Source organism: Helicoverpa armigera, chromosome 15 (assembly GCF_030705265.1).
Source record: "Helicoverpa armigera isolate CAAS_96S chromosome 15, ASM3070526v1, whole genome shotgun sequence".
Taxonomy (NCBI): Eukaryota; Metazoa; Arthropoda; class Insecta; order Lepidoptera; family Noctuidae; genus Helicoverpa; species Helicoverpa armigera.
The window spans coordinates 10,475,759-10,498,090 of NC_087134.1; the positions used below are offsets into that span (position 1 = coordinate 10,475,759).

Here is a 22,332-nt window from a genome sequence, read left to right on the forward strand (position 1 = left end):
TAAATATATTTGCATTTAAATAAAGTTAAGTTGAGTTTATTTAAAAATATGCAAAGAATAAACCAGACTAAAATGGAACGTTGAAATTATGACAGCAAAAGTGTGGTGTGTTTATAGTAAAAAATATTCTTTTAAGTGGTACTTTTTAATTCAACTCATATTCGCATCAAGAATCAATACAACGCATTGTAATTGAGAAATATGTTAAACTATTGTCCATCATTTTTTTTTTCTAAAGTGACTGTTTTTATCTATCGGCCTAGATTAGTTAGAAATTTAGAATTTAATAACGCTTTATGTATGGCAATATTATTATAACCTGCATTTCACCGGGAGTCAGTGATTGTTTTTCTGTTGTGAAATCGAATTTCAGTCTAAAATAACAGTAAATAGTTGTTGTTTATGTAGAATATTATTATAAATCTTTAAATTATGACGACAAACCCGCGGAAGGGCACCGATCCGGTGCCGATGGAAGAAAGCGACCAGCTGACGATAAGGCCCCTGTAAATATTATTTTGTACTATTTACGTTTTTGCAGCATCTATTGTAGCGTAGCAGAACTAATAAATAACATATTCACACACTCTTGTAGAGTAATCACAGAAAGTGTAATGCTTTAAAAATACGGAAAAATGTGGAAAAGTAAGATTTATCTATGGATCTAGCCATACATAATTTAAGTTTTTGTAGGAATAACACAGTAATGTCTGTCTTTTATTTTCCAATTTTGCTGTCCTACTTGTGTGGTCTATCACAGCTATGAATACTTTAACTGAGCTTTAAGAATGCCTAAGTCATCCCTCTGACAAATAATTGAGTTAGTTCATCATTAAGTAATATTTACATGCTTGTTGTAATTCTAGTGGTGCTGGTCAGGAAGTGGGCAGATCCTGCATTATGCTGGAGTTCAAAGGAAAGAAAATTATGGTTTGTTTATTACAGTTCTTTTAATTATAAACATAGGCACACTATTTATGTATTTTCTTTAGCATATACAAAAACAAAAAAATAAAGGTTTTGAACAATGTCATATTTTCCAGTTGGACTGTGGCATTCACCCGGGGCTGTCAGGCATGGATGCTCTGCCCTTTGTGGATCTCATAGAAGCTGATGAGGTGGACCTTCTTCTCATATCACAGTGAGTATTTATATTCCAGTAAAGAAACGTTTCTGATTATAATGGAAATTTTGCTGATCCATGCTTGAATTTACATTACATTTAGAGGAATAATAAATATTATTTGTTTTATTTTTTTCCACTGAATCCATAAAACCATGTCTGTTCTTCTGCTGGACAAAACATTTTGTGGTTATTGCTCCCATAATATAAGTAAATATTTATGTTATTTTGTTTTCCTCTTAGTTTCCACCTGGACCACAGTGGAGCCCTGCCGTGGTTCCTCACAAAGACATCATTCAAGGGACGAGTGTTCATGACTCACGCTACCAAAGCCATTTACAGGTGGCTCGTCTCAGATTATATTAAAGTGAGGTAAGTTGTGCTAATAATACTCTACTTACCTTTTTATAATTTTACTTTTATAGGAACAACTTCTTGTCCCAATAGAATAAGTACAGCCTTCTTTGTCAAAATGGAATACTTAATGCTAAGAGATTTTTCAAATCTTACTAGTAGGTCCTGTGATTAGTGTGCTCAAGCAGACAAACAAACTCTTCAGCTTTATAATATTGGTACAGATGTAGGCACTAGTATAAGTTGAAAATCTGTTTTCAAAAGCCAACCCTCAACTGCTTGAATATGATGAATGTATCACCTTACTAACGGTACTTCTGTTTTTAGCAACATATCAACAGAACAGATGCTGTACACAGAGTCAGACCTGGAGGGCTCCATGGACCGCATTGAGACCATCAACTTCCATGAGGAGAAGGATGTGCGAGGAGTCAGGTTCTGGGCATACAATGCTGGCCATGTGCTCGGAGCTGCTATGTTCATGATTGAAATTGCTGGAGTTAAGGTATGTTCATTTATGATTTGTCTCTTTACTATAATTTCATTATCTATTAAAGTAAAAAAAGAAATTTGGTTTTTTATTTGTTCAAATAGACATAAATCCCAAGAAGTCTCAGGCCATGATCATTGGCGGCAGAAACTTGCGTGGCAGGCTTGATGTTGCGTCGTTGCCTCCTCTTTGTTTAGGTGGGGTTCAACTGAGCTATGCAGAAACGGCTAAAAATGTGGTGTCATCATGGACTCCCATTTATCATGGTCTGCGCAGGTCAATGAAGTCAGTCGCAAGGTGCACTTCACCTTTCACACGCTGAAATGCCTCCAGTACTTTTTGCCCTTGAAAACCAAAATCTCTCTTGCTCAGACTCTCATTCAACCCATCATAGACTACGCTGATGCCTGTTATTTGGATGCCACAGAGGAGCTCTTAAATAAGCTTGAGCGGTTGCAAAATTTATGTATTCGTTTTGTTTTCAATCTCAAAAAATATGATCATGTTTCTCATTTTCGCAAAGAACTCAAGTGGCTCCCTATTCGTCTTCGCAGGAACACTCGCATTTTGTGTCTTCTTTTTAATATCCTTTTTAATCCCAAAACTCCTTCCTATCTGCGAGAACGCTTTTCATTTGTTCGCTCGCCTGATGCGCTCTGTAGAACGCATCTCAAATCTCTCCTTAAAATCCCCTCCCATTCCACTGACTTTTATTCCTTCTCCTTCACAGTAAACGCAGTACGGTTGTGGAATTCGCTGCCGCCTGAATTAAGGAGCTGTCAAACTGTTGCTACTTTTAAACAGAAACTCAAAAGCTACTATTTGTCCTCCTCTTCTTCATAGAGATTTTATAAAATATGTATTTTTGTATGTATGTACTATCTTTTGCTTTATATATACCTATATATATGTGTATAATTTATATATCTTTACTATGTCCTTTTACACAGTCTATCTACTTCTCTTTATTCTAACTCTCCTACTACGGGTCTGCTGGAAGAAATTTCGAATTTAGAAATAAGCAGTACCTTTGTACTATTTTTTATACTATGTCTACTTCTTTTATATTTTCATTGTGTACATAAATTGTTAAATAAATAAATAAAAATAAATTATGCATTATTTTTGTTTGTTTGCCAGATTTTGTACACAGGGGATTTTTCGCGGCAAGAGGACAGACATTTGATGGCAGCCGAAATACCTACAGTTCACCCTGATGTACTGATAACAGTAAGTTACAGTTTCTTCACTTTGAACATACTTTTACAATATTTTGCTAATTCTAAAAAGTGCTGATGTATAATTTCTTCATTTTCCTACAGGAGTCAACATACGGTACACACATACACGAGAAGCGAGAGGAGCGCGAGAGTCGGTTCACGGGGCTGGTGAGTGAGATCGTGCAGCGCGGGGGACGCTGTCTCATACCCGTGTTCGCGCTGGGCCGGGCACAGGAACTGCTGCTAATATTAGGTAATTATCTAAAAACTTTAGTGGCTAACTTGATTGTTTTAATATGCTGTTAGTGTTGGACAGATTTTTATATCGCATTTTTTTTGTCGACTATGCCTTCTCGTTTTTATTTAACTGCCTCAGTAAGAAAGTATCAACAACCATACTTTTCACTCCAAGTTCCACACAAGTTTTACCCAAGTGGTATTTTGCTATCTAATATGCTACATAGTATATGTATAAGGGAAATGTAAATGAAAAATAAGCTGTCATTACTTGCAAAATACATAAGATCGACTCCCATTTTTGTAACCCGCGCTGTCCCTTTACTATGTAAATTCCCCTATAATTTTTCTGTCGACTTCCTCATGTAAATGCATTTTCCAGTTTTTTTAATTCATCTTTACTAATTTCCCCAGACGAGTACTGGTCCCTGCACCCGGAGCTGCAGGACATCCCCATCTACTACGCGTCGTCGCTCGCCAAGAAGTGCATGGCGGTGTACCAGACGTACGTCAACGCCATGAACGACCGCATCCGCCGACAGATCGCCATCAACAACCCCTTCGTCTTCCGACATATCTCTAACTTGAAGGTACGTGCGTAGGTAGGTAGTGTAATCAAGGAAATGTAAAAAAAAAACTTTCTGACTAACCTAAACCCGTTAAAAAGAAGAAACCAAAAAAAGAAAAACTTTCTAACTTGAGTTACGCAGAAAGTTTTTTTTTCAAAATTCGAATGATAAAGCAACTTATTAGAAATGGTATAAAATCGATATCTTTTTAGGTGTGTATTCAAAAGATTATTATTATGACTCGCGTGTATGTCGAATAAAAGCACAAAGAAGTGTTCTGTCACTGCCATGGATATTGCCGTAGTTGATCAAAATAAGTGACTGGTCTCAATAAGTGAAATTAAATAAGTCAAATATAAAATGATACTTCGCCTTAGAACACTAGCTTCAAAACTGGATAAATTAGTGTCGATCTTCACGGCAGAGGGCATAATAAAAGTTATATATTTAAAAAAATATATAGTTTATTGTACCACACAAATTATTATTCAATAGCATTACTCTCTCCGATCTCAAACACATCAATCTCAGGCTTCACCTTATCATACAGATGTGGGAAGGCGCCCTCAGCACTATACTTCTTCCTCACTTGCTCATACAAAGACAGATCGAACATCACTTCAAACTCTTCCTTCGTCATGAAAATATCCGCATACAAGAAGGAATATCCGCCAACTTCTCTTGTAAACTCCTCCATTTTCCTCATAGCAGCCACAGGGTTATACGGCTTCTTCTCCTTAACCCTTCCCGGGACCCCGTATACCCCCAAATCGTTGTACATTGCGTAGTTAGTACCAGGGACTAGGTATTTCGCATCAGGCCTCTTGAGCTGGCCCGACGATGGACCGTGATCAATGATTTTGCACGGATAGACGAGTAAGGGAAACTTCTCGAATAGAACGCTCGCTATTTCGATCTGTCTTTCTAATTCCTTGATTGGTAGAACAATATCTTGAAAGACCTGTTTGGTGAAGGTGTAAGCTCTCACTCCTGGCGTTGTGGTGAACTTCAAAAAGGCAGGTTTTGGGGGTAGGAGCCAGCCAAACAAGTACCTGAATAACGTATCGTTGCCGAAGGAAAGCATGTCTTCTACAACCCAGAATATAGCTCTATTATGCCTCAACAAATAATCTCTCAAAGGTATCAGCTCCATAAATTCACCTTTCTCCAAAAACGTTTCGACGTGCTTATAGAACCACGGCTTGTACCACTTGGAACAACTATTGACCTTTACTTTAGGGTCATAGTCTGCATAATCTCCTACCATGATGACAGCCTCATCTTTACTGTAAATAGTTCCTTCGATATAATCTGGGAATTCCTTAGGTACTGCCTCGTAAGTTCCAGAAAGTTCTCGAATCATGTCGCAGTATTTCTTCTGCCCTTTCACGGGGATGTATTTGATTTTGATATAGGGTTTTATTTTGACGATCTTGAGGGTCAGTGCGACGAGGAAGCCGAGACTGCCGTGGCACCAGGGTAGGGCTTTGAAGAGGTCTGCGTGTTCATTGTCAGCGGTGGCGGTGACGAGGGACCCGTCGCCGAGAACTACTTCGTAACTGGTGATGGTCTCGTGGTAGAGGCCGGCTTTGTGAGAGTGCGTTGACATGCTTGTGCCGAATGCTAGACCTGGAAGACAAGGATATTGTGTCACTTCATTTGTTTTTTTTTTCTGTTTTCATGATGAAGAGAAAAAGTTACAATAGCTTGAAAAATACTGCACGTTTCTAATAACACTCGAAAACATACTGCGCAGGCCCCAAAATAATACCCTTCAATCATGTTTAATTGGCACTCGGTTTTTACCCGACTGAGCAGAGATGTATTTACTAAAGATTTAATATATTTATTAAATATCTCACCTCCTAAAGTAGCATCAACCAGCTCAATAGTAACGGCCAGAGAATACCCCTTCGGTATCAGATACTCCGTTATGTCCCCTATAGTGACCATGGGTTCCACCCTGACCGTCATGGCCTGTTCATCTAGCTCCAGGATATCGTACAGTGGGATCGCCACCTGGTGATGAAGGTGCTTCTGGAAGAACGTGGTGGAGAGAGACAGCCAGTTCGGTCGTGATGTGCAGAGTAGACGCCGGTCTTTTGCAGGGAGCTTGTTCCATTGTTGTACCTGAAATAGGAGTGGATAGTCTGGTTAGAAAGAAATGTCATTTAGTAGTAGTCACAATTTAGTAAGTTTCCTCTACTGAAATACTACTCCGAGACTAGGGCTTCTTAATTGCCATAACCAAGTTATATGTCTGATGAATCATGATGAGTGATTTAAAGCTATTGTTTAACCTACTGTGTCTGTCGCGAAGAGAGCATCGGTTTATTTTCTTATCAGCCCCACTATTGCCTAATGGCCATTCTTTCCACTTTATATGGCCGATGACATTCGTTAAGTGGTCATTGAAGAGGAATGCTGATAATGCTCTTTGTGGTACTCCGTGGCCCCGATCTGAAACTAAATAACCTCAAGAAACTCTATACCTGGCTCTGTATCAATCGGACTGCACTGTCATGCCGCTGCGGGTCGCTGCTCAGCCGCCGCAGGTACGCTCGTATCCTCAGCAGCACCGTGAACAGGAAGCTCGCTGGTAGACAGAACACTGCCACCACGAACTCACGGTGATCTTCCAGCCAGCGTATCAGGCGGGTTTTGAAGGAGTCTGGTAACATTGCTGGAAGATAAATATTGAATAGCAGTTAGTTTTCAAAATAAGGACATCCACTGACCATATTTACTCAAAACCTTTGTTGAGTAACGTTGAGGGCTGGGTCGGCTTCATGATATGTATTTACACACACTAGTTTTGCTCATCCGCTTTCATGAGATAAAACATGTTTTCTATCTTTGCCCCTGTCCATATCGGGGCTAGATCAGAGTAGAGTAAGTCGTTGTAGGGATCTTTGGCCGAGCTAGGTGAATTTGAATTTGGCGCCAAAATTCTTAACAACTCGTAAATATAACCTCTTATTTTACACTCTTTTGTAACATAAAACAAAATTGTTTTTGTACCTAACTTCTATATAAATGCATTGTTATATCTATAGCAATAACTTTATCTAATCAACTTCAATGAATAATGCCTTTCCAATAGACCAGTCTCAAAAACTGGAATCAAGGATTTCTCTAACATTTTACCAGAAATCTGTGCCTCAATACTTATCAGCATTTCCCATATACTTATACATGTTACTATATACTTATATTTTATACTTATAGATGAAATATACATACAATTCTAGGTACTTACTTTTTTATAGGTATCCTTATATTTCTTGAAGTAAATAAATTCCGGTGTCACAATACCGGCCTCTCCCTGACGACCGACTCTGCCGAACTTCACCACACTACAGACAGATAAAAAATATTGATTCGTATCAGTGCTGAAAAAACAGCTGGATGGATTTTATCTTGTTCTATTTAATTCGATTATGGGTTAAATATTTTAATTACATATTTCGATGCCATAATTGAACATTACTGTTGTAAATGTATGCCTTTATCAAGCTAAGTAAAAGATTTTTTTGAATTTTTCAAACTTAATTTGAACTTTAGAAACTTAAGATCGGTTGCAAAACTTTAAACTACTTACAGCGTCAGTAAAATGTCAAACTAAATCTGAAAATGTTTTCTCTGTATGATTGTTTAATAATTCATCACTATGAAGTTCGTATCTTAAATAGCATTGACCTTGTATACCAATATCTGTTAAAAGATTCGGCGCTGCCGATTCATAATAATGCCATTATAACATGCCAAGCGAATATAAACGCTAATCTAATAGAGATAAGTTTCATTTTGTAATGTGCTTAAAACATAAGATAGTAGCAATAGTTACTATGTAACACAGGTGTCTTGATTAGCTTATAATCTGAGATAAACTAATTATATTGAATCATTGTAGACTTTGTAGACAAAAGAATTACTGTCTATAAGATTAATTAGCCTACAAAAAATAATGATGATGTTTTAAATAGCTTTTTTTAAAAAATAATGATGATGTTTTAAATAGCTTTTTTAAATAGCTTTCATAATATTGAAGAAAAAAAATCTGTCATCAACAGCCATATCTTTATCATCAATTGCCTAGCCCTTTCCCAACGATGTTGAGTAGCTGAGTACCAGTGTATTACAAGGAGCGGCTGTCTATCTGACCTCCTCAACCTAGTTACCCATATTGTTATCTAGTAGACGAATAGTTGCAAAATAGTATCACTAGTTTGGTTGAGATAGAATCTTCTCCAATAGGTCACAGCACTCCACACCTGGATATGGCTGCCCAAGGTCTCTCATCCCTTCTAGTCAATGAAAGTCTTCTTATATTTCCAGGGTATAGACCACTTCGAAGACATAGGTCCGTGCGTGATCATGGCGTCACCTGGTATGATGCAGTCCGGACTGTCGCGGGAACTCTTTGAGTCTTGGTGCACGGACCCTAAGAACGGTGTTATTATTGCTGGTAAGTTTATTTATAGGACCTATAGAACAGCTATGTGTAGGACGTTTTTCTTTAGATTGAGCAGATTTTAGAACAATTTTTTTAAAGATCATCGCAAGGAGTATCGGTATTTTTTTTTCAAAGACAAAAATATACCACACTTCGCTTACCAAAACTCATGCCCATCGCAGTGAGCGGGCAAATATCCAAGCTAAGCTAAGCTAGCGGAGGCCTTTGTCAAGCAGTGGACGTTTTCAGGCTTCGACAATGAAGTTGACGCTAGCATTGTCATTATACTACGATTATCTATAGGTACATATCAGTATCCATAATTAATTCTAAGTAGCGTCCATTGCTGCACAAAGTCCTTCTCCAATTAGGGAGACATTGACTGCATACAATTTTTTTCCTCCTTCCTAGGTTATTGCGTCGAAGGTACCCTCGCGAAGACGATCCTCTCGGAACCCGAGGAGATCACATCCATGTCTGGTCAGAAGCTGCCGCTCAAGATGTCAGTGGACTACATCTCGTTCTCAGCTCACACGGACTACCAGCAGACTTCGGAGTTCATCAATATATTGAAACCGCCACATGTCGTATGTATTCTTTAGTAATATGTGTTTTTCAGTTTAATAAATGCCAAATCCTGATTTAAAAAGTTTGGAAGCTGAAAAACTGTAGTGTAATTTTAAATTTATCTCTAATTTAATATTGTAGCTGTTATGTGGGCAGAAGATTTTCTCAAATTCAACAATGCTTCTTTTTGGCGCATATTTGTGTCTCACGCTTGCCTGGTAATGCCACTATAGCCGAGTGTGCGTCTGACGCACACAACGCCATACATTCTCATAGTTTAACTATTGTGTCCCGACATTATTATTTCTTTGTACTATACTGCTACATATGTATGTCTTAGCTACTCCTTCCCTCTCCAGGTGTTAGTCCACGGGGAACAGAACGAGATGTCTCGCCTGAAGGCCGCCCTGCAGCGCGAGCACCGCGGGCGCCTGCACATACACACGCCGCGCAACACGCAGCAACTCGCGCTCACCTTCCGCGGAGACAAGACTGCCAAGGTAACGTAAACGTTTTACTTTCTTATGTGTGTCATCCCCGTATATGTTTAAGGGAGCTATATAAAGATACATAAGGGGAAAGGGGGGGGGGTATGTACTCCCCTTGAATGCTCCCTTGTGTACTCCCCCTATATGCTCCCTTATGTACTTCCCCGTGTGCTTCCTTATGTATTCTACCTTATGTACATCCCATATATGCTGCCTTATGTACTCCACTTATATGCTCTCTTATATACTCCCCCTATATGCTCTTTTATGTACTCCCCTATATACTCCCTTATGTACTCCCCCTATATACTCTCTTATGTACTCCCTCTTTTATTATGCTCCCTTGTATTTTTCCCCTATACGCATACTCCTTTATGAAATACTTACTATGAACATCTCTTTTATACATCTTTATGTATTTCTGCTTATATTTCCTTGTACTCCCCCTGTGAAATCCCCTAAATTGTATACTTCCATAATGGTCTATATTTTGTCTAATTTATTGCCAGCACTACTGTTAGGGTTTCGAAATAGAAATCAGATTTAAAACCGTTTTCAATATATGTATTACTTTGTTTATTTTCATCAGGTGATGGGATCATTAGCTATGGAGGTCCCGGAGCCGGGCAGTCAGCTGCAAGGCATCCTGGTCAAGAGGAACTTCAACTACCACATATTGGCACCTTCAGATCTCAATAGTAAGCGTAATTTGCAGTAGCATCTAACTAGGCGTTTTGACAGTCTTCAGTCTTTTAGATTATCAGCAAATGTTTGTTTTGTATTTGTTTCATCGAAACTTATTATAACAAGTTGTTTTATTTGTACCCAAAATAATGTCTCCAAAACAACAGATACGGTTTGTAAAATAATTTCACTGTTGGGAAGCTACACTATTTACGGATTACATAGGCATCAGGTTATACCATTCGGATTGACTGTTAACTACCTCGCCTGGTCATTGCGGGTTGATGATTCCATACTTAAAAGTTCTGGAGATGTTTTTCTTCGTCTTTAAGTAGCTATTGCCCAGTTGGTATTTAAGAAAACATATCAGTTAATTTACCATAAAATTGTGTTTAGAGTACACGGAGCTGTCTCAGTCGGAGGTGACGCAGCGCCAGTCGGTGCAGTACGGCGGCTCGCTGGGGCTGCTGCGCCACGTCGTCATGCAGCTCGCGGGACACATCGACTTCCTCAGCGAGCATCGCTGGCGGCTCTACTCCTGCGTCGACCTCGTAGTTGATAACAATATGATTACCTTAGAGGTTTGTATAACTATATTCAAGTAATACAAAGCACAGTGACGACGGCATATTAACGGATGCTCAGAGGAGCCTGAACTATCAGAACACCAGTTTTTTTCTTGGCACTTTTGATCTTGAACCAAAATAAAAATCAATTGCAAGTTCAGACTAAACCAATCGTTCGTAGTGTTGGTTTATCGTAATGCTCAGTCCATTTACTATAATTGTCCAAAAGTTGACAAAAAAATGGAATAATACGACACCTGGCAACATTCAGAACCTTAATCTGCACGTTTTCTAAGTTTAAACCCATTCACCAAATGCAGTCATTATATTTTGCATTCTCAACTCCACCCAGTATGCAGCACAGTGTGACGCTACCATATTCTTATTCCCCAATACTAATCTTCCACTCTATACATTCCAGTGGGTAGCGCAGCCGGTGTCGGACATGTACGCGGACGCGCTGGTGGCGGCGATCCTGTCGGCGTCGTCCCTCGCGGCCCCGCGACACCTGCCGCTCGCGCCCAAGCTCGACCGCATGCACTTCAAGGTACTGGCACTTCACTCTACATGCTCCCGTCAAACTTTTTGTCGTCATTTAACATTGCGCAACTAGCTTAAAAGCATTTTTGGGTGTCAGTGGGTTGAATCGTGAGGATGAAAACGTATGCGTTTTTTGTGCACCATCGAGTTTATGAGAAATATACCTAGCTCGTAGCAACTGAAAATCGTGACCACCGGCAAGCACTTGCCAATACCAGTAGAATCTAGATACTCAGCTTACTTTCAAATTTCTCTAAGGATCAAGTCGGTTGTTCGCAATCATTTTTCTGAATTATTTTAAAAAAATGTATTATATAGCCTGGAGTAATTATTACACTCCCATTATTTAAATTCCAAGCCATGTCAAATAACCATCGGACATTTAATAAAAGTGACTCCATAAATTGGAGTCGGTTTTATTTAACTTGCTAAGTATTTAACTATGTATTGTAAGTAACCTTTACCTTATCACTAATTATCCGATTTTCATAATCTCCAGGAGTGCGTGATCGAGATGCTACAGGAGATGTTCGGCGACGACGCGGTGCCCAAGATGTTCAAGGGAGACAAGCTACACGTCACCGTCGACGACAAGCGGGCTGACATCGATCTGCTCAATATGGTCAGTGTTACATAGGAAATTAGACTTTGTTTATATTAGAAAAGGTGATTTTTAACAACTTCACTGTCCACGATGCAGACACAATAGTTAAACAATCGGTGTGTATCACATATGACTCATGGGACAGGGAAGTTATTAAGATAACTATTATGGCTACTCAAATACTCTTTTTAGGATGGACATTAGAAATGTGTTTTTATTATTTTTCATGGCATAGAGTAACTAAGTGATTGGAAATCCGTTCAAATGTCATAACTATTTATGAAGCTTTCGATTGTCCGAATCAGTTGCAACTGCTCGAGTTGATCGTGTATATGCGTCCATAGAACTCTGCAGTTCACTGTGTAGTCGACAGCTTGAAGATGTCGCCTCTGACTGCTTCAAGCAGTCCGTGTATTGCCGGCTTAATAGGCTTCATATACAATTATTTGAGTTTTTTTCATTTTCTGCCAAATAAGTGTCTATTAAGACAATAACGTCTGCAAAATATTTTGATACGTGTTATATCAAACCTATAATACTTTTATCTTTTAACTTAGTAACCATTGCCATTCCAGGAGGTGCGATGTCCAGAGGACGAGACACTAGAGCGCGTGGTGCAGTCCGCCGTCAGTAAACTGTACGCCGCGCTCGCGCCGCTCAAGGCGCCGCCGCCGCCCGATGCGCTACTGCAAGAACACTGACCCGGTAATGAACTTTAACTCAGTAGATATAAGGTTCAAAATACAACGTTCTGAGTTCATCGTGTTGCACTAAGTACTAACGCCGTTTGTCCACCGCCGCCGTCACCGATAACGAGATGACGACGCTGATTCAGCGATACATACACTTATTATAGCCGTATGTCTACACAAACACAAACGACAAACGGCCAAAGGCCAATTATCACCCAAAACAAAACGTCCACTTTTCCTTAAAACAACAGCTTACTACTTACTTAATTCATAGTAAACAATTGTTTTAAGAAAAATGACGTTTATTTTGTCGGTGTACTTGGACCTAAAGGAAGTCATTATCATGACTTATTTAGTTGTGGCATAATTGAATTATACTTGTTGCATTTTTAAACTTTATTGTAAGAGATTTAAGGTTTATAATACGATGAATTATAAAGTGAGTGTTAAATGTAGGAAATAAAGAAATTTGTGGACAATATGGCAGAGTTTTACTCGACATGATAATCAGAGGTACTGTTGTAGTTATTTATGACGAAATCTTATAAATAGTATTCTGTGTTGTGTCATTCGAGTCTCAAAAACTTTATTTTTACCCAGCTGCGTAAAGACAGGGATGTGTTGTTCAACTTAAGTATGAATGTGATAAATGTCTATAAAAAGTGAGTGATGTATGTATGTATTGATAAACAAGTATTATGCTGTGAATGATTGTTTTAATGAATAAAGACTTTATAAAGTACACAGATTCGTTTTATTTGGTAATTGATTGATGGAGACTTAAAATAGGAAATTTAATTAAACCAAAGTAGTCTTATAAAAAATAAGTTTATTTACAATACAATAGCGCATCAACGCATAACGCTGCACCACGAAAACAATGCGCATTAAATGAGAAATATTATTTCCTATTTCGTGAAACATTTTGTAATCACCATCATTTCATCAGTCTATTACGTTTATTGCCTGCCGTCACACTAATCATATCACAATTATTGTAGACTGTACACAAGTTTATCTGAGTAGGTCTTACTTCTTTTTCTTTATATTTACTTTATAGAACTGGCTTCTTCCATAATAGCCTTTTCCACAACAGAAAAAGACCCACTTAATTAATTTTTTTCAGGTTCCATCCAGGGGTTATCAAAGAAAGAAAGATCCTTTTGGAACATAAAACGTTGGTATTTTTCTTCAGGATTTTTTTGCAGTCTCTAAACCCATCTTGAAATTTCATTACTTTTTTCATGATTACACGTCGTGTAGTGACTACGATGTCTTGGAGTACCGCTTCCAGAACTTCTTGACGTCATCATGTCCGTGGCGGGTGACGACCATGGTGCGGGACCGCTCGCTCTGCCACGTCAGCACGCCCTGCTGGCGGGCATAGTCGCGGAGCACTACGAAGTCCGCCTGGGAAATAAATACAAAATGAATGGTAGGTACATGCAATTTTAGACTTTGGGTGTGACTATATAGCCAGATGTATTATATCTTAGGAGGCAAAGAAAAATATAAAGGAAAGTAACCTCAATCAACAATATAATTTTAATAAAGTAAGATTATTGGAGGGATAAAGCTGCATATATCAATATGTGTATACATAAATGTTTGGCTTTCCCAAATAAAGCTACGTGTGTAGGTCATTCCTTCAAATAATTTAACGCTAATTTATATTTAACTAACTTACGGGAAGTAATTATAAAAAGTGATACCTGTGACAAGAACTGGTTATAAACAACGCCTTCAGTGTAAGTGAATCGGTTTCGTTCGGTCTCCCACAACTTGATCTGGTCGACCACGGTCGGCGGCAACGTCGACGACGAGCGAATACCTCCTGTCTCTGACTTTAACATCTGTAATATAATATCGTTGCTATTAGGTATTTTGTTACTGTCTTTCTTCTGGTATTTTCATACGGTAAGGACACAAGATTTGTTTCAAAGGGTATGGCAAAGTAACAATGCAAATACGGCAAAATAATTGTTATTTTTCAAAATTCTATTAAATATAATAAGGCCCAAGTTCATCGACAACATTTATTTTACTTAAAACACTTGTTCACTTTGAAAATTGAATGCGGAAATTATAGTCAAAAGTTGTTTTAAGAAAACTGACGAATATGTCGTCCGTGAGCATGGGGCTTGGTCAAAATAGTTTTAAAAAATCTCTATAAGAGTTGAAAACAGGGGTTTAATAAGTAACCTTCACGAGAAACAGTTAGTATATATAGGTAATTATAAGTAGTGTATCAGACCTGTGGATGCGAGTGCTGGTCGAGGTAGTGTATGATCTGCTCGGCGGTGATGCCGCCGCGCAGCGCCGCGCGGACCGACTCCCGCGTCAGCACTCCCACCACCAGGTTCGGGAACCTACAGGAACATTCATATCCTCATATAATTATACACAATATTAAGGGTTGATGTCACGGCAGGGGTTTAAATATAAAATCATAATCTCCCGAGCCTTTTCCCAACTATGTTGTTGGGGTCGGTTTCCAGTCTAACCAGATGCAGATGAGTACTAGTGTTTCATAAGGAGCAACTGCTATCTGACCTTCTCGACCCACTTACCCGGGAAACTCAATAATACCCTTGTATTTTTTATGTCAAAGTATTTTTTTATGTTTTTGTTTTAAATCGAGAAGTTCTTTCAAAACAACTTTAAAAAAATAAAAAATATGGTTATTGTCACTCTTGTTACAATCAAAGTTTTTGACATAATCTTACCTATACATGAGCTCAGTGAACAGCCCTAACAAGGCGACCTGCAGGCTGGTCTGAGTATAGGCATACACGCGATAGTTGGTCTCCACGAGTATGTACCCGCGCTGCGCCGGCGCCGCCGCGCTCACCGCGCCGCCCGCACTTCCACCCCGCACCGCCGCTATGTTCAGGGCTAGCCGCGTCGGGTAGAAACGACCTGCTTTACGCTATGGATAAAGTGAACAATATCATCATCTGCCGAGCTTTTTACCAAGTATGTTGGGGTCGGAAACACGAAAAATTTGCGTGCCACATGGGGCGGATATCTCACTTCCATAACACAGCAATACATAAGTAATTGTAGATGTAAATAATAGAAGTAAAGGAGCCATATTTTATAAAGCTGTGACAACTTACCTTTCTTTGATAGACAAGTCCAAACTCTCTGAGATGTTGCAGGAACACTAACATGTTGTTACTCATGCCTTCTGTACTGTAATCCTGAAAATATATAACACATTTATTTGTATTCCAATTTAAGAGAAAATAGTCTGTTTCTAGTGCTTTTACCTGGGGCTTTTTCCCATACCCAGATAAATATAGCCTATCTCACCCAGATAGTATAGCTTCCCAACAGTCAAACTCGTTAAGAGGGAAAGAGTGCAATATTTTTCCTCTTTATACTATTAGTTTAGATTAGGAACAGTTTCCAAGTTGTAAGATAAACCTCTAAAGTTACTTTGACGTTATAAAAAAAAAATCTTAATTTATTTCACTTAATTGAAAAGTTTCCTCTGTTTCCACCACTCACCTTGCCAAGAGTACTGAAACTGAGCTGGTAGAGGAAGGCGAGGCACTCGGCCGCGCTCAGGCTGCGCTTCTCCGCCGTGTGCAAGTAGTGTTGCAGGAATAACCATACCTGGGGAGAAAGTTTTATTGAGGTAGCTGCCGTAAAAAAGAGGAGGTCTTACTAAGAATTTGTCTGTGTCTCATAGAAACTACTTCATATGCCTGGATAAAAAGGGACTTATAATCGTCTTCAATAAGTGAACTAGCATGTAATAAGGGGCTTTTTATATTTTTTTCTGTCTCAAGTTCCTGAGATAAGCACATTCAAACAAGGCCTTTTCCTTGATATTATTAATGGATAAATGAATGGGCAGTTAAATGAAGTAATAGCATGGCTTACTTGTTTGGCAGTGCTTAGTAGCAGGAACTGGAAACCAGCTCTTGTGATGACTGCTGATCCATCATCTGCATCCCTGCAAAATATCAAGATTAGGACATAACTAGAACATAGTTTACCTATACATACATATATTATTAAATCAATAAATAATTTATTACTTTTAGTTAAAATCATTAACATAGTTTTATGATCTTAATAGTTATATAAGTTATTTGATAATAACAGAGCCTAGTACTATTACAAAGATTCCTAAAACATGCTACATTCCCAATTACAGACCTGGTCATCAATCCAGCATGTAACAGTATCCTCACAGCATCAGCACTGATGCCCTCAGTCTGTGCACTGCCCACCATGTAGTGCAGCACGCATTCCCACCTCTCCAGGGCATATGCATCCAGGAAAGCCACGTCTCGAGCTTTGCCATCAGGTTCTAGTGATGATGACATACTCCATGGACGGCCGCTGGAATGTGATAAGGATTTAAAGGGTTAGAAAATGTTTGCCACTGGGAACAAGGTGTGGAATCAAATATTTGAAATTTGCAAGTTTTAATTACATAAAAGCAACTTGATATCAGCTGCAATAGAGCCAACAGGTTTTGACTGACAAAGCCCATATTTAATGTTAAGGCAGAGACCAGAAAAGCAAAGGGGAGATGTTTTTTGAACAACCAATAGTGGATAATATCACTTTTGATATGAGATGTACATATAAATAATGAAATTCTATATTGGTCATTGAACATCATCTCAGCTTGTTTCCACTTTGGTGGAATATGGGTCCAACAATCCTAAACTCCAATATTGTTTTTTCAAATCAGAAGTAGTACTTACCCTCCAAGTAGTGCAACTTTGAGGTTCTTCTTGAAGGACTGAGCCAGCATCCAGCCGGGCATACCCCCAGGTATGGGAGCCTCCTGCCATACTGACAGCTCTGATAGGGCTTCACATGCTTTGGCTTGCTCTCTGTAATCATTATAATGTAAAGTTGTTACTTAAATATAACTTCATAAGTAAAAGCTATCAATTAAGGTTTAATAGTACTTACTTGGCAAATGTCTGTGACACCCAGGATGTGACGACTGCCTGAGGTACTGGCTGCTCCACAAACAACAGTCTGATAACGAAGTGACGAGCCAGCTCTGGCAACTCACTGGAAAAGATTTTATACAATAAACTTTTCCACATAACATTTCAAATGCTCTAAATAAAAGGTTATATTTACACAGAAGGATTACATATGTATTTTATTATATAATTATTAAGGGTAAAACGACGATATAAAATCATTTTACCAAGATTTATTTCACAAAGATAACTTATTTAACATAACCTCAAACCAAACTATGAACGCAATTGAAGGGAAAATAATTTCTTTGATAGCAATAATAACTTACCGGTAAACAGCTAAGCATATAGTAGGATAGTTATAGAGCGTCTCTAAAAACTGTGCAGATCTACTCTTCAGATATTCGTGAAGATCCTTACATTGTAAAGTAGGCGAAGGATTTAGATTTAAGGAAGACTTGGATTTGGAGGATTCTGACATGCTGCTATTCATATAAACACTTCAGCTTTAACTATGCGACATGTGCGCTTATTTACAATAGGTTACAATCTATTATTTATAAGCAAATTAATTAATAACAACAACAGAAAATAGTCTCAACAAATAACCATCCAATATTTGACATTACTGTGCCTGACACTTGATTGACATTGACATACGTTATTAAAGTGTTGCCGTAAAAAATAAAGCCCAACTTGGCTTTTTTAATTTTTGGAACCCAGTATTTTAATTTTCTGAAACTAGTTCATTTCGTTCATTCATTGAATGAGTAACGTTACTTTAGAACTTCGAACATTTAACCAACTGGAACCGCCACGAGCACAAACGGCTATGCGATAAACTCTACCAACTTGGCTGCGGTGGCGAAACAACTTGTTGAGTGATAGTAATATAGATCGTGATAATTTTATGAGAGCTCACAATCTTGACGAAAAAATGCATATACGAGTATGAGCGGCGTTTTCGTACTTCTAGCAATGAAGTCTCCGGTTATGAACTTTGTCTGTCACTTATGTACCTCGTACCACGGCACAGAAAGAACTGCTCGAAAGTTAAAGGATTTAAACAAAAAAGTAAACGAAAAATATTTTTAGTATTTATGGAACCTTGGAACTTATAAATTGACTGGAATCTTGTATTTGTTAGAAAATAAGTTATTAGAGGACTCAACCTACATTTTCTAATTTAACAATAAACATAGATTGGATAAGACGCTAGTCTTACCAGAATTGAATACCTATACTAAATTATCATTATCGTTTATCTTAATATTCTAATAAGATACGTAATTAAATGATTTTTTTTTTTCATTCATGATACTTATTAGCAAATGCAAACTAAATCTTATTAGAACTTGAAAATGATGATTGAGACAGACCACTACAAATAATTATTTACTATCCATTTTAACTTTTAAGTAATAAGAAAGTTCATTTACTTTTTTATTATTTAATGTTAACCTTAGCACTTTACTTATTTCTAAGAGTACGCCAGTAGGTAATTTTATCTTGTCGTTTATACTAAAGAAAAGTAGCAGTACGCATTTCATTCAATATACGTACTACATACTTTACGGATTCCGTAAGTTTGTCTAGTAAAGAAGCTGTAAGTCGCAGGTTTCGAGTAAACGTCAATGTTTGCATAATTCTGTTAGTAAAGTTTGATGCAAGTTCTCGCCAACCTGTTTAACTCACAAGAAGTACCTACCTATTTTTTCTATTCCTATGTTTGAGACGTATTTGTGACTTACTGTAATCTGTACGAAACTAAGCTATGATACGACTTTATTGTATTTTTTTTTGTAAACAAGTAGGTACACACACACCGCATACTTAAAAAAATACTAAGCTTATGTTTTCGAAATTGTAGTCATCGCACATTAGCTCGATACTGTATAATTCCTAAGGCAGAAAGTTAGATTATAGTTGGTTGGAGCATAATTACTTTGAGCTAAAGTTGTAAATGCAATCGTACCTACTCCGTCCTCCCGGCTCTACTAATGTAGTTAATCACCGTGGACATACTTGCATCACGCATGCATGCTCCAAGTTACATAAATGAAGTAGTTACCTTCTATTTATGTAAGTTACTTGTAAATACCTACACAAACGTATTCATAACATTACTAAAACTTTTGGTATCGATTCCAATAAATTCTTGACAAATATTTAAACTTGATAAAATAATGTTTTTATTCAAGGATCCACAAATAATGGTTTCTGGAGGATCGGAATCGCTGAGAAAAAGAAATACCTTGTTCATAATCCCATACAAAGAAAAAAAAGGTTTACTCACTCACACAGGTAGGCGAGTGACGCATACGAGTGTAATTTCCCCGTGTACGCACGCGGCCGCGCACACAGGCGCGCGGCGTCGAGTTCCCCGCATTTCATTCTCGTCGGCAGATGGCGGATGCAGTGGACGCCCTCCAACGCCCTCCGTCAGTCGCGCATAGACAACTCACCGAGCGTAGTGTGCTTGCGATTCTCTCAGCACCATTTTGTGTATATCTTTTCGAACGGGACATTGTGTGTATGTGCTCCGTGAATAATCGTGTACCACGACTATCAGAGTTTCGAACAGTGTTCAGTGTTTCACTTTCGACATGCCCGTAGACGGATCGATGCGATATCTCGGGCGCCCGTAGAAACCGCGCCTCCGTCATGAGCGAGTGATCGTCGACGTAAAAAAAAGTTAACACAGGAAACATGTCTGGGCGGACCGCCGACGCGGATGCGAGCGAAGGGTTCCAGTTCGAAATTCGAATGCGGTCATGTCATCGCCTCTCGGATTTCTCATAAGTCACCGTCCAATGTCAAAATCGTGCACGTACCGCGAGCGCCGACCCTCCGGATCGTGCGGAAAATGCAATCGTTGGTAGTTTGGTGGGCGGTGGTGTCGGCCGCCTGGGCGCTGGCGGGCGCGTGCTCGAGCTCCATCTCCAAGCGGCCGGCCAGGCCCGCGCGGCCGCAGCGCCCGCTGCCGCAGCCGCAGCCGCAGCCGCGGATCAACGTCACATTCCCCACGTTCAAGTGCGAGCCGGCCTACTCGGAGTACTACTGCCTGAACGGCGGCGTGTGCTTCACCGTGGTGATATCGGACAGCCCGATCTACAACTGCGAGTGCCTCAGCGGGTTCGTGGGCCAGCGCTGCGAGTTCAAGGACCTGGACGACTCGTACGTGTTCACGAGTCGGCAGCTCATGATGGAGACAGCGTCGATCGCGGGCGGCGCGACCGTCGCCGTGTTCCTCGCCATTCTAGTCTGCTTCGGCGCGTGGGTGCGGCTGCACCGGCGCGGCAAGACGCCGCCCTTCTCGGAGGAGCGCGGCCAGGTGCAGCTGGTGGCCGTGGCGGCGCCGCGCGGCCGCGTCGCGCTCTGCAAGGCGCCGCCCGCGCCCGACCTGCCGCACTAGCTCTCTGTGGACTATGCCGGACAATGCGTCCCTTGTTTATATTGTATGTCGTGTACATATTATAGATAGATTATGTGTTAAGTTATGTGGAGAGAACGGAAGATATAAGGAGAAATTTATGTGATAATTATTTTACGAAGTTTATAATTTATTCGGAAGTAATTTCTTTTGTATATACCTCTCGGATCCGTTCCGTGGTGGGTTCCATTTCACGAGTTGAAATTATCAGTCTCCTCCCCCTGGTGTTCGTTTTGTGGAGTGTAATCTGTATTATTCTGTTCACGTTCAGTGTGTATCGGATGTGTGAGATCGAACAACGACCATGTACCTAATGCTACTCGCTTCAAGTAGAGCTGTTATATGTTATATTGTTGTTTGCACTGTATCTGCTGATACAAAAGGCTGAGCTGCAATCCTGGACTGAAAAGATCAATTCCCAGTGTGACTCTTTTGATAATCAAAACAGTACATACAGGAATTGGTCTGTTGAGTGCGGGCAGCGGTGTGTGTGCTGCACACACCTCATGTTATTGTTTGTTGAGGTAGCGGAGAGTACCCGCGGCGTGCAGGGCTCCGCTGGCGCCCCCGCACGCTGCTAAGCTATACTTAGATAATTGTGAATCAATGTTAATTGTATTTATTAATATTCCATTCTATTGAAATAGAATTTGTGATGAATTTATTATGCGGCATGCGAGGCGAGTAGCGCAGTTGGTTCCTATTGCTGTTCGGGCCAGGTGCCCGCACATTCCATCTCGTGGATAGAGTATTTTACTGGTGTCAGTATTATTGTATCTGAGTCTTAAGCCGCAGCTTTATTTTTAATTTATACCTGTTATCCCACTGGGATAGTGCTGTATTATATTTGTTTAAAGGCTGAGTATGTGCCGTCGATGAGGAAGGCTTTTTTTGTAAATATAGCCCGTGTAGGTATTTATTAGATATTTATGATCGTTTATTTATTGACTGCTTTATTTAGTTAATCTCGATGATCAGTGCATCCAAGGCGCCTAACTAAGCGGTTAACGGTTGTATTTTCATTTCACCCTGCTAAGCATGGCCTCGCGTAATGTATATTCAATTGTAATCTCATTATGAATCTCCATTATGTCTAGTATTTTGTAAAAATTGAAACATAACATTGGATGGTGTATAAATAGTGTCCCAGCAGTGGCCGCTGTCCACGCCGACGCTGTCGCGTTGCTGCTGTATATTTGATTGTTTATATTCAATAATTAATTATTATTCATCATTCATGCCACTAGAATTAATGTTTCCTTCTTTGTAAACATAGTCGCAATGTTTTAGATCACTGATGTATGCAAACTTCACTTATTTAGTAGTGACAATCAAAACTACAGCAAGT

General features: G+C 39.3%; 4 protein-coding genes across 5 annotated transcripts; 2 read left to right on the forward strand and 2 right to left on the reverse strand.

The window, feature by feature from the left end:
- The first annotated feature begins 294 nt into the window (after nucleotides 1-294).
- On the forward strand, nucleotides 295-13,332 carry Cpsf73 (Cleavage and polyadenylation specificity factor 73). Its single transcript, XM_064038051.1, has 16 exons — nucleotides 295-506; nucleotides 867-930; nucleotides 1,044-1,141; nucleotides 1,367-1,495; nucleotides 1,805-1,982; nucleotides 3,108-3,197; nucleotides 3,290-3,440; nucleotides 3,839-4,014; nucleotides 8,332-8,461; nucleotides 8,861-9,036; nucleotides 9,376-9,516; nucleotides 10,094-10,202; nucleotides 10,585-10,769; nucleotides 11,176-11,301; nucleotides 11,794-11,916; nucleotides 12,474-13,332. Exons 1-16 carry the CDS (start codon nucleotides 433-435, stop codon nucleotides 12,597-12,599), a joined length of 2,076 nt encoding a protein of 691 aa, XP_063894121.1. The 5' UTR covers nucleotides 295-432; the 3' UTR covers nucleotides 12,600-13,332.
- Nucleotides 4,440-7,693, reverse strand: LOC135116594 (delta(24)-sterol reductase-like). Its single transcript, XM_064038184.1, has 5 exons — nucleotides 7,595-7,693; nucleotides 7,253-7,349; nucleotides 6,486-6,676; nucleotides 5,856-6,123; nucleotides 4,440-5,622 (listed from the first exon to the last, which is right to left on the reverse strand). The coding sequence occupies exons 3-5, from the start codon at nucleotides 6,672-6,674 to the stop codon at nucleotides 4,478-4,480; spliced, it is 1,602 nt and encodes a 533-aa protein (XP_063894254.1). The 5' UTR covers nucleotides 6,675-6,676; nucleotides 7,253-7,349; nucleotides 7,595-7,693; the 3' UTR covers nucleotides 4,440-4,477.
- A 72-nt stretch (nucleotides 13,333-13,404) lies between the features above and the next one.
- On the reverse strand, nucleotides 13,405-19,976 carry Mrn (marionette). 2 transcript variants are annotated; one of them, XM_064038052.1, is made up of 11 exons: nucleotides 19,848-19,976; nucleotides 17,532-17,636; nucleotides 17,318-17,449; nucleotides 16,761-16,946; nucleotides 16,482-16,554; nucleotides 16,104-16,211; nucleotides 15,710-15,793; nucleotides 15,317-15,519; nucleotides 14,845-14,959; nucleotides 14,303-14,443; nucleotides 13,405-14,000 (listed from the first exon to the last, which is right to left on the reverse strand). In XM_064038052.1, exons 1-11 carry the CDS (start codon nucleotides 19,943-19,945, stop codon nucleotides 13,857-13,859), a joined length of 1,389 nt encoding a protein of 462 aa, XP_063894122.1. In that variant the 5' UTR covers nucleotides 19,946-19,976; the 3' UTR covers nucleotides 13,405-13,856. The 2 variants fall into 2 exon arrangements, with proteins under 2 accessions (XP_063894122.1, XP_049701059.2); XM_049845102.2 differs by lacking the exon at nucleotides 19,848-19,976 and adding an exon at nucleotides 17,881-18,200.
- A 309-nt stretch (nucleotides 19,977-20,285) lies between these two features.
- LOC110377910 (pro-epidermal growth factor) lies at nucleotides 20,286-20,966 on the forward strand. The gene has a single exon (XM_064038053.1). The coding sequence runs from the start codon at nucleotides 20,286-20,288 to the stop codon at nucleotides 20,964-20,966; it is 681 nt and encodes a 226-aa protein (XP_063894123.1).
- Nucleotides 20,967-22,332: the final 1,366 nt, after the last annotated feature.